We start from the raw sequence: 12807 nt of genomic DNA, 5'->3' as shown, positions 1-12807 counted from the left end.
CAAGATTACTGTTCACATTAAATTTAAACTTCTGCATGTCAGTACAGTCAGGAAAGCAGGAAACCGAGAGGGAATTCCAAAATCTAACAGTTTGAAGTGAAGAAACTATTAGAGTAGAAGGCGTTTCAGCATTTAGAGACCTCTATAGTAAAGGGGTGGGATTTTAGTCAGTAGTACAGGGTAGAGCGAGAAAATTGTCGCCCTAAAGAAAACAACATTACAGCTTTATTTTAAAACTTTAAAAAAAAAATCAATACAGCTAACTTGATTATTTAGTAGAGCTGACATCTATTCAATGTAACCACCTTCAGCTCAATCACTACCTCAATACGGATCCTGAACTGGGAGCTCAGCGAATACTCGGTGAATATTTGGTGGTTGATAGACATAATTTGGTTTGTTCATTTTTCATCTCTCTATCATGTCAGAATATTATTTCTGTAATTTACATCATATAAATATATATATATATATCCCCAAAACGACTGGCCTTGATGGAGGGGGAGACTAAAACTTGTTGCTATGGTTTCAAATGATCTGAAATAACAGCAAGGAGAGACTTAATTCCAAATATTTCTCATATGTTATATCTCCCCTCTTTTGAAAATAGAGTACAATTATGAATATCTCCAGTATCAAATAATCCTTATACACTGTGAAATTTACTTTATGTATGAAAATCAAAGAGGGGAGATATAAAATATGAGAAATATTTGGAATCAAGTCTCCCCTTGCTGTTATTTCAGATCATTTGAAACCATAGCATCAAGTTTTAGCCTCCTCTCCATCAAGGCCAAAGGTTTTGGGGAAATATCAGATATTTTGTAATTCATATGCAAAAATAGGAAAACAAATGACTATGATTGAAACATTTTATGGCTGTAAAAAAACTGGCCAAAAATAGGCTCTTGATGGATGATCCCTTAATGTGCGACCTTAAGGACAAATGTCACATAGCCCACTACACAATTCCGGTAATTAGCTTTCCAACAAACCTTTATTTGTTAAAGTCGTTGAGATTTGGAACTTATAAAATTCCCCCAAAAAGTGGTCTATCCATCTATCTATCTATCTATCTATCTATCTATCTATCTATCTATCTATCTATCTCTCTCTGTCTCTGTCTCTGTCTCTCTCTCTCTCTCTCTCTCTCTCTCTATATATATATATATATATATATATATATATATATATATATATATATATATATATATATATATATATATACTCGTAACCAAATTGAATATTGTAATGCTTGTATCTTTGGTTCTATGGGACAAAACTATGTGAAAATTTGTAGGCTTTTTTAAGATGGTTTAAATTTTAGGATAATTGGTCAAAAGAACCTATATTTCAAACCAATAAAATATGCCCACATTTGCCTACATTTGTATATATAGTGTCCTGGTAAGTCTGCTTTGGTTTTACTGCTTTGGGATGAATTTTGCTTAGGGTTTTTTTTTTTGTTTGCTTGATTGTCTCCTCTGTGGCCTTGCCAGGCTACTAATGTGTGTGTGTGTGTGTGTGTGTGTGTGTGTGTACATGCGTAACTTTATATAGATTTTTGTTTTTTAGGATCTGAAACCAGCTAATCTGTTGATCAGTTCAGATGGGCACTTGAAAATTGCAGATTTTGGTCTGGCAAGAGTTTATCAGAATGTTGGAGATCGCCAGTACAGCCACCAAGTGGCCACCAGGTAACTAACTAATGGAAACACTTTTTTATGAATCTGTTAAAAAGCTATTCACAAATTATATCTAACATTTTATATGAGTAATTTAAACTAAGTATTTTTTCATAAATGTTTTCTAAATCAATATTGTGAGTAAATTTTGTTTGCATGAATGTTAATGGAAAGCTAAAGAAACAAAACAAAAACTGCTCAAAGAAACCAAAACTAGAAAAACTTGATAGAAAGTGAAACAAAAACTGTTAATAGAAAGCAAAAAATGTTAATAGCGAGCAAGAACAAGAACGGCTTATTGAAAGTGAAATCAAAAACTGTTAACATAAGGTTAAACCAAAAACTTAATGGAAAAAACCGTTGATATAAAACAAAAATCTGTTAAAAAAACAAAAAAACTGCTAACAGCTTATCATAAAAAGTAAATATTGAAAAGCAGTTGAACTTATGCTTGAATAGGCGAAAAAAAGATTGGTACTTCTGCATCTTTTGACCCGGATTTCTGTAATGTTGACTCTAGCTTGATCAGTAGCTGATGAGAACCGCCAGAACAAGCTAAGAGCCAATTAGATTTTAAAACACTATTTGATTTTTTTGTATATATGAAAAAATGTATTTAAGTATTTTTTTTTTTTTTTTTGGTGAAGGGGGATATATTTCTATTTATTTATTTTTTTTCAACCCATTGGCTTAGCGTTTGATCAGCTAATGAAAATTGAAAATGGAGGCAGACGACTTTTGAATAAATTAGAAGAAAAAGTATTTTATATTCACATACGACTCGAAGGTAAATATGTTGGAGAAAAGCCAAACAAGAGAATGAGGCCAAGTGAAACAAACGACCACCATGCTTTTTAGCCTCGAGTATCCAAGAAAAAAAACCCAAAGCTAAGTAAAAATTCCTAACTGTTCGCATATAATTTAAAGCTAATATTCTTTCCATTTTCAGGCATATTGTAACCGATAACTTTTCTTCACTTAAATAGACTATTTCGCCGCTTACAATGCCATGTCACTTAATTAATAAGTCAATGCTATAGTAAAGACAAACTCGGTAAAAAAAGAAATTATGCTAAGTTATTTAGAGGACATGAAAACCTTATTTAAATATCATTTCCACCGTGTTATAAATCCAGACTTATTGCATGTTCAATTATTGCATATATTAAAAAAAAAACCCATAAATAATTAGATTTATTGAATTAAACCTAAAACTCTATGATTCTCAATTTATTGATGGTTTTCCTTCACGACGGTTAAAACTTATTTCAACGAATCCTTACGCACCGTAAGTTTATTATTTAAATTCTTTCCTAAAGCTGTACTTTTCAACTGCACATTTCCTTTTCAGTTTTTTCCGCTTTTCACCTTGTACGTTATGTATGTCATTACTTTTACGTTATATCTATTAATATTTTATTTCCATCATATTTGTTTGAAACGTGTATTCAATTGTTAACATTAATACCTCTAAAAACGATACACATGTAAAGAAATATGTCGCGCCGCCAACTGGAACACTTTTCACTAAGTGACCCCCCCTCCCTCTAAATCAGCCCACACCGTCTCCCTAATTAGATAGCATCTTGGTACCACAAGTGCCATTTGACCGTATGAGGCCAAGTGAAACAAACGACCACCATGCTTTTTAGCCTCGAGTATCCAAGAAAAAAAACCCAAAGCTAAGTAAAAATTCCTAACTGTTCGCATATAATTTAAAGCTAATATTCTTTCCATTTTCAGGCATATTGTAACCGATAACTTTTCTTCACTTAAATAGACTATTTCGCCGCTTACAATGCCATGTCACTTAATTAATAAGTCAATGCTATAGTAAAGACAAACTCGGTAAAAAAAGAAATTATGCTAAGTTATTTAGAGGACATGAAAACCTTATTTAAATATCATTTCCACCGTGTTATAAATCCAGACTTATTGCATGTTCAATTATTGCATATATTAAAAAAAAAAACCCATAAATAATTAGATTTATTGAATTAAACCTAAAACTCTATGATTCTCAATTTATTGATGGTTTTCCTTCACGACGGTTAAAACTTATTTCAACGAATCCTTACGCACCGTAAGTTTATTATTTAAATTCTTTCCTAAAGCTGTACTTTTCAACTGCACATTTCCTTTTCAGTTTTTTCCGCTTTTCACCTTGTACGTTATGTATGTCATTACTTTTACGTTATATCTATTAATATTTTATTTCCATCATATTTGTTTGAAACGTGTATTCAATTGTTAACATTAATACCTCTAAAAACGATACACATGTAAAGAAATATGTCGCGCCGCCAACTGGAACACTTTTCACTAAGTGACCCCCCCTCCCTCTAAATCAGCCCACACCGTCTCCCTAATTAGATAGCATCTTGGTACCACAAGTGCCATTTGACCGTATGAGGCCAAGTGAAACAAACGACCACCATGCTTTTTAGCCTCGAGTATCCAAGAAAAAAAACCCAAAGCTAAGTAAAAATTCCTAACTGTTCGCATATAATTTAAAGCTAATATTCTTTCCATTTTCAGGCATATTGTAACCGATAACTTTTCTTCACTTAAATAGACTATTTCGCCGCTTACAATGCCATGTCACTTAATTAATAAGTCAATGCTATAGTAAAGACAAACTCGGTAAAAAAAGAAATTATGCTAAGTTATTTAGAGGACATGAAAACCTTATTTAAATATCATTTCCACCGTGTTATAAATCCAGACTTATTGCATGTTCAATTATTGCATATATTAAAAAAAAAACCCATAAATAATTAGATTTATTGAATTAAACCTAAAACTCTATGATTCTCAATTTATTGATGGTTTTCCTTCACGACGGTTAAAACTTATTTCAACGAATCCTTACGCACCGTAAGTTTATTATTTAAATTCTTTCCTAAAGCTGTACTTTTCAACTGCACATTTCCTTTTCAGTTTTTTCCGCTTTTCACCTTGTACGTTATGTATGTCATTACTTTTACGTTATATCTATTAATATTTTATTTCCATCATATTTGTTTGAAACGTGTATTCAATTGTTAACATTAATACCTCTAAAAACGATACACATGTAAAGAAATATGTCGCGCCGCCAACTGGAACACTTTTCACTAAGTGACCCCCCCTCCCTCTAAATCAGCCCACACCGTCTCCCTAATTAGATAGCATCTTGGTACCACAAGTGCCATTTGACCGTATGAGGCCAAGTGAAACAAACGACCACCATGCTTTTTAGCCTCGAGTATCCAAGAAAAAAAACCCAAAGCTAAGTAAAAATTCCTAACTGTTCGCATATAATTTAAAGCTAATATTCTTTCCATTTTCAGGCATATTGTAACCGATAACTTTTCTTCACTTAAATAGACTATTTCGCCGCTTACAATGCCATGTCACTTAATTAATAAGTCAATGCTATAGTAAAGACAAACTCGGTAAAAAAAGAAATTATGCTAAGTTATTTAGAGGACATGAAAACCTTATTTAAATATCATTTCCACCGTGTTATAAATCCAGACTTATTGCATGTTCAATTATTGCATATATTAAAAAAAAAACCCATAAATAATTAGATTTATTGAATTAAACCTAAAACTCTATGATTCTCAATTTATTGATGGTTTTCCTTCACGACGGTTAAAACTTATTTCAACGAATCCTTACGCACCGTAAGTTTATTATTTAAATTCTTTCCTAAAGCTGTACTTTTCAACTGCACATTTCCTTTTCAGTTTTTTCCGCTTTTCACCTTGTACGTTATGTATGTCATTACTTTTACGTTATATCTATTAATATTTTATTTCCATCATATTTGTTTGAAACGTGTATTCAATTGTTAACATTAATACCTCTAAAAACGATACACATGTAAAGAAATATGTCGCGCCGCCAACTGGAACACTTTTCACTAAGTGACCCCCCCTCCCTCTAAATCAGCCCACACCGTCTCCCTAATTAGATAGCATCTTGGTACCACAAGTGCCATTTGACCGTATGAGGCCAAGTGAAACAAACGACCACCATGCTTTTTAGCCTCGAGTATCCAAGAAAAAAAACCCAAAGCTAAGTAAAAATTCCTAACTGTTCGCATATAATTTAAAGCTAATATTCTTTCCATTTTCAGGCATATTGTAACCGATAACTTTTCTTCACTTAAATAGACTATTTCGCCGCTTACAATGCCATGTCACTTAATTAATAAGTCAATGCTATAGTAAAGACAAACTCGGTAAAAAAAGAAATTATGCTAAGTTATTTAGAGGACATGAAAACCTTATTTAAATATCATTTCCACCGTGTTATAAATCCAGACTTATTGCATGTTCAATTATTGCATATATTAAAAAAAAAAACCCATAAATAATTAGATTTATTGAATTAAACCTAAAACTCTATGATTCTCAATTTATTGATGGTTTTCCTTCACGACGGTTAAAACTTATTTCAACGAATCCTTACGCACCGTAAGTTTATTATTTAAATTCTTTCCTAAAGCTGTACTTTTCAACTGCACATTTCCTTTTCAGTTTTTTCCGCTTTTCACCTTGTACGTTATGTATGTCATTACTTTTACGTTATATCTATTAATATTTTATTTCCATCATATTTGTTTGAAACGTGTATTCAATTGTTAACATTAATACCTCTAAAAACGATACACATGTAAAGAAATATGTCGCGCCGCCAACTGGAACACTTTTCACTAAGTGACCCCCCCTCCCTCTAAATCAGCCCACACCGTCTCCCTAATTAGATAGCATCTTGGTACCACAAGTGCCATTTGACCGTATGAGGCCAAGTGAAACAAACGACCACCATGCTTTTTAGCCTCGAGTATCCAAGAAAAAAAACCCAAAGCTAAGTAAAAATTCCTAACTGTTCGCATATAATTTAAAGCTAATATTCTTTCCATTTTCAGGCATATTGTAACCGATAACTTTTCTTCACTTAAATAGACTATTTCGCCGCTTACAATGCCATGTCACTTAATTAATAAGTCAATGCTATAGTAAAGACAAACTCGGTAAAAAAAGAAATTATGCTAAGTTATTTAGAGGACATGAAAACCTTATTTAAATATCATTTCCACCGTGTTATAAATCCAGACTTATTGCATGTTCAATTATTGCATATATTAAAAAAAAAACCCATAAATAATTAGATTTATTGAATTAAACCTAAAACTCTATGATTCTCAATTTATTGATGGTTTTCCTTCACGACGGTTAAAACTTATTTCAACGAATCCTTACGCACCGTAAGTTTATTATTTAAATTCTTTCCTAAAGCTGTACTTTTCAACTGCACATTTCCTTTTCAGTTTTTTCCGCTTTTCACCTTGTACGTTATGTATGTCATTACTTTTACGTTATATCTATTAATATTTTATTTCCATCATATTTGTTTGAAACGTGTATTCAATTGTTAACATTAATACCTCTAAAAACGATACACATGTAAAGAAATATGTCGCGCCGCCAACTGGAACACTTTTCACTAAGTGACCCCCCTCCCTCTAAATCAGCCCACACCGTCTCCCTAATTAGATAGCATCTTGGTACCACAAGTGCCATTTGACCGTATGAGGCCAAGTGAAACAAACGACCACCATGCTTTTTAGCCTCGAGTATCCAAGAAAAAAAACCCAAAGCTAAGTAAAAATTCCTAACTGTTCGCATATAATTTAAAGCTAATATTCTTTCCATTTTCAGGCATATTGTAACCGATAACTTTTCTTCACTTAAATAGACTATTTCGCCGCTTACAATGCCATGTCACTTAATTAATAAGTCAATGCTATAGTAAAGACAAACTCGGTAAAAAAAGAAATTATGCTAAGTTATTTAGAGGACATGAAAACCTTATTTAAATATCATTTCCACCGTGTTATAAATCCAGACTTATTGCATGTTCAATTATTGCATATATTAAAAAAAAAACCCATAAATAATTAGATTTATTGAATTAAACCTAAAACTCTATGATTCTCAATTTATTGATGGTTTTCCTTCACGACGGTTAAAACTTATTTCAACGAATCCTTACGCACCGTAAGTTTATTATTTAAATTCTTTCCTAAAGCTGTACTTTTCAACTGCACATTTCCTTTTCAGTTTTTTCCGCTTTTCACCTTGTACGTTATGTATGTCATTACTTTTACGTTATATCTATTAATATTTTATTTCCATCATATTTGTTTGAAACGTGTATTCAATTGTTAACATTAATACCTCTAAAAACGATACACATGTAAAGAAATATGTCGCGCCGCCAACTGGAACACTTTTCACTAAGTGACCCCCCCTCCCTCTAAATCAGCCCACACCGTCTCCCTAATTAGATAGCATCTTGGTACCACAAGTGCCATTTGACCGTATGAGGCCAAGTGAAACAAACGACCACCATGCTTTTTAGCCTCGAGTATCCAAGAAAAAAAACCCAAAGCTAAGTAAAAATTCCTAACTGTTCGCATATAATTTAAAGCTAATATTCTTTCCATTTTCAGGCATATTGTAACCGATAACTTTTCTTCACTTAAATAGACTATTTTGCCGCTTACAATGCCATGTCACTTAATTAATAAGTCAATGCTATAGTAAAGACAAACTCGGTAAAAAAAGAAATTATGCTAAGTTATTTAGAGGACATGAAAACCTTATTTAAATATCATTTCCACCGTGTTATAAATCCAGACTTATTGCATGTTCAATTATTGCATATATTAAAAAAAAAAACCATAAATAATTAGATTTATTGAATTAAACCTAAAACTCTATGATTCTCAATTTATTGATGGTTTTCCTTCACGACGGTTAAAACTTATTTCAACGAATCCTTACGCACCGTAAGTTTATTATTTAAATTCTTTCCTAAAGCTGTACTTTTCAACTGCACATTTCCTTTTCAGTTTTTTCCGCTTTTCACCTTGTACGTTATGTATGTCATTACTTTTACGTTATATCTATTAATATTTTATTTCCATCATATTTGTTTGAAACGTGTATTCAATTGTTAACATTAATACCTCTAAAAACGATACACATGTAAAGAAATATGTCGCGCCGCCAACTGGAACACTTTTCACTAAGTGACCCCCCCTCCCTCTAAATCAGCCCACACCGTCTCCCTAATTAGATAGCATCTTGGTACCACAAGTGCCATTTGACCGTATGAGGCCAAGTGAAACAAACGACCACCATGCTTTTTAGCCTCGAGTATCCAAGAAAAAAAACCCAAAGCTAAGTAAAAATTCCTAACTGTTCGCATATAATTTAAAGCTAATATTCTTTCCATTTTCAGGCATATTGTAACCGATAACTTTTCTTCACTTAAATAGACTATTTCGCCGCTTACAATGCCATGTCACTTAATTAATAAGTCAATGCTATAGTAAAGACAAACTCGGTAAAAAAAGAAATTATGCTAAGTTATTTAGAGGACATGAAAACCTTATTTAAATATCATTTCCACCGTGTTATAAATCCAGACTTATTGCATGTTCAATTATTGCATATATTAAAAAAAAAACCCATAAATAATTAGATTTATTGAATTAAACCTAAAACTCTATGATTCTCAATTTATTGATGGTTTTCCTTCACGACGGTTAAAACTTATTTCAACGAATCCTTACGCACCGTAAGTTTATTATTTAAATTCTTTCCTAAAGCTGTACTTTTCAACTGCACATTTCCTTTTCAGTTTTTTCCGCTTTTCACCTTGTACGTTATGTATGTCATTACTTTTACGTTATATCTATTAATATTTTATTTCCATCATATTTGTTTGAAACGTGTATTCAATTGTTAACATTAATACCTCTAAAAACGATACACATGTAAAGAAATATGTCGCGCCGCCAACTGGAACACTTTTCACTAAGTGACCCCCCCTCCCTCTAAATCAGCCCACACCGTCTCCCTAATTAGATAGCATCTTGGTACCACAAGTGCCATTTGACCGTATGAGGCCAAGTGAAACAAACGACCACCATGCTTTTTAGCCTCGAGTATCCAAGAAAAAAAACCCAAAGCTAAGTAAAAATTCCTAACTGTTCGCATATAATTTAAAGCTAATATTCTTTCCATTTTCAGGCATATTGTAACCGATAACTTTTCTTCACTTAAATAGACTATTTTGCCGCTTACAATGCCATGTCACTTAATTAATAAGTCAATGCTATAGTAAAGACAAACTCGGTAAAAAAAGAAATTATGCTAAGTTATTTAGAGGACATGAAAACCTTATTTAAATATCATTTCCACCGTGTTATAAATCCAGACTTATTGCATGTTCAATTATTGCATATATTAAAAAAAAAAACCATAAATAATTAGATTTATTGAATTAAACCTAAAACTCTATGATTCTCAATTTATTGATGGTTTTCCTTCACGACGGTTAAAACTTATTTCAACGAATCCTTACGCACCGTAAGTTTATTATTTAAATTCTTTCCTAAAGCTGTACTTTTCAACTGCACATTTCCTTTTCAGTTTTTTCCGCTTTTCACCTTGTACGTTATGTATGTCATTACTTTTACGTTATATCTATTAATATTTTATTTCCATCATATTTGTTTGAAACGTGTATTCAATTGTTAACATTAATACCTCTAAAAACGATACACATGTAAAGAAATATGTCGCGCCGCCAACTGGAACACTTTTCACTAAGTGACCCCCCCTCCCTCTAAATCAGCCCACACCGTCTCCCTAATTAGATAGCATCTTGGTACCACAAGTGCCATTTGACCGTATGAGGCCAAGTGAAACAAACGACCACCATGCTTTTTAGCCTCGAGTATCCAAGAAAAAAAACCCAAAGCTAAGTAAAAATTCCTAACTGTTCGCATATAATTTAAAGCTAATATTCTTTCCATTTTCAGGCATATTGTAACCGATAACTTTTCTTCACTTAAATAGACTATTTCGCCGCTTACAATGCCATGTCACTTAATTAATAAGTCAATGCTATAGTAAAGACAAACTCGGTAAAAAAAGAAATTATGCTAAGTTATTTAGAGGACATGAAAACCTTATTTAAATATCATTTCCACCGTGTTATAAATCCAGACTTATTGCATGTTCAATTATTGCATATATTAAAAAAAAAACCCATAAATAATTAGATTTATTGAATTAAACCTAAAACTCTATGATTCTCAATTTATTGATGGTTTTCCTTCACGACGGTTAAAACTTATTTCAACGAATCCTTACGCACCGTAAGTTTATTATTTAAATTCTTTCCTAAAGCTGTACTTTTCAACTGCACATTTCCTTTTCAGTTTTTTCCGCTTTTCACCTTGTACGTTATGTATGTCATTACTTTTACGTTATATCTATTAATATTTTATTTCCATCATATTTGTTTGAAACGTGTATTCAATTGTTAACATTAATACCTCTAAAAACGATACACATGTAAAGAAATATGTCGCGCCGCCAACTGGAACACTTTTCACTAAGTGACCCCCCCTCCCTCTAAATCAGCCCACACCGTCTCCCTAATTAGATAGCATCTTGGTACCACAAGTGCCATTTGACCGTATGAGGCCAAGTGAAACAAACGACCACCATGCTTTTTAGCCTCGAGTATCCAAGAAAAAAAACCCAAAGCTAAGTAAAAATTCCTAACTGTTCGCATATAATTTAAAGCTAATATTCTTTCCATTTTCAGGCATATTGTAACCGATAACTTTTCTTCACTTAAATAGACTATTTCGCCGCTTACAATGCCATGTCACTTAATTAATAAGTCAATGCTATAGTAAAGACAAACTCGGTAAAAAAAGAAATTATGCTAAGTTATTTAGAGGACATGAAAACCTTATTTAAATATCATTTCCACCGTGTTATAAATCCAGACTTATTGCATGTTCAATTATTGCATATATTAAAAAAAAAACCCATAAATAATTAGATTTATTGAATTAAACCTAAAACTCTATGATTCTCAATTTATTGATGGTTTTCCTTCACGACGGTTAAAACTTATTTCAACGAATCCTTACGCACCGTAAGTTTATTATTTAAATTCTTTCCTAAAGCTGTACTTTTCAACTGCACATTTCCTTTTCAGTTTTTTCCGCTTTTCACCTTGTACGTTATGTATGTCATTACTTTTACGTTATATCTATTAATATTTTATTTCCATCATATTTGTTTGAAACGTGTATTCAATTGTTAACATTAATACCTCTAAAAACGATACACATGTAAAGAAATATGTCGCGCCGCCAACTGGAACACTTTTCACTAAGTGACCCCCCCTCCCTCTAAATCAGCCCACACCGTCTCCCTAATTAGATAGCATCTTGGTACCACAAGTGCCATTTGACCGTATGAGGCCAAGTGAAACAAACGACCACCATGCTTTTTAGCCTCGAGTATCCAAGAAAAAAAACCCAAAGCTAAGTAAAAATTCCTAACTGTTCGCATATAATTTAAAGCTAATATTCTTTCCATTTTCAGGCATATTGTAACCGATAACTTTTCTTCACTTAAATAGACTATTTCGCCGCTTACAATGCCATGTCACTTAATTAATAAGTCAATGCTATAGTAAAGACAAACTCGGTAAAAAAAGAAATTATGCTAAGTTATTTAGAGGACATGAAAACTTTATTTAAGTACGATACTTAATATAATCAGCCATCGAAAAAAAAAATAATTTTTTTTTTTTTTTTTTAAGGAAAAAAAATAAAAAGTTATAAACATCAGTGACCCCCCCCCTTGCTTTTACACGTCCATTTCCTTTCCGGATCCCTGCTCCGAACTTATGCTCGTGATCCATCATCTCATCTGAAGATGAGGGGCTCTTATGCCTTACACAACAATTTATCAGTCTGTACTATTGTCTATAAACTGATATCATCAACAATTAGATAAGCTGTTTTTAAATTTCCCCTCTTGACAAAATTGCAAACCGGAATGCAAACGGATTTTCCTTTGCGTTAGAGAATTGAACTTAATATGTACAATACGTGCGTACTAAACTAAACCACCTTTGTTACCTATATACAATCGCCTATACTGAATCCTCATCGGCTCAAAGCTCTCTGTATCCCCAGACTCTTAATTTCTCAAATCTTATATCACCAAGACATCCTTCTTAA

The 12807-nt window shown here is 32.4% G+C and overlaps 1 protein-coding gene across 4 annotated transcripts in view; it reads left to right on the top strand.

Moving 5' to 3' along the window:
* LOC145243420 (cyclin-dependent kinase 20-like) overlaps nucleotides 1–12807 on the top strand; it is a 51742-nt gene that overhangs the window by 19973 nt on the left and 18962 nt on the right. For all 4 annotated transcript variants that reach the window (XM_080106285.1, XM_080106286.1, XM_080106284.1 and 1 more), the window contains one exon: nucleotides 1576–1697. In XM_080106285.1, coding sequence (XP_079962411.1) covers nucleotides 1576–1697 — 122 coding nt within the window. The remainder of the gene's footprint in view (nucleotides 1–1575; nucleotides 1698–12807) is intronic.

This window comes from Euprymna scolopes, chromosome 22 (assembly GCF_053919585.1).
Source record: "Euprymna scolopes isolate OS-2025 chromosome 22, ASM5391958v1, whole genome shotgun sequence".
Lineage (NCBI taxonomy): Eukaryota > Metazoa > Mollusca > Cephalopoda > Sepiida > Sepiolidae > Euprymna > Euprymna scolopes.
This window is presented reverse-complemented; position numbering and strand designations above follow the sequence as displayed.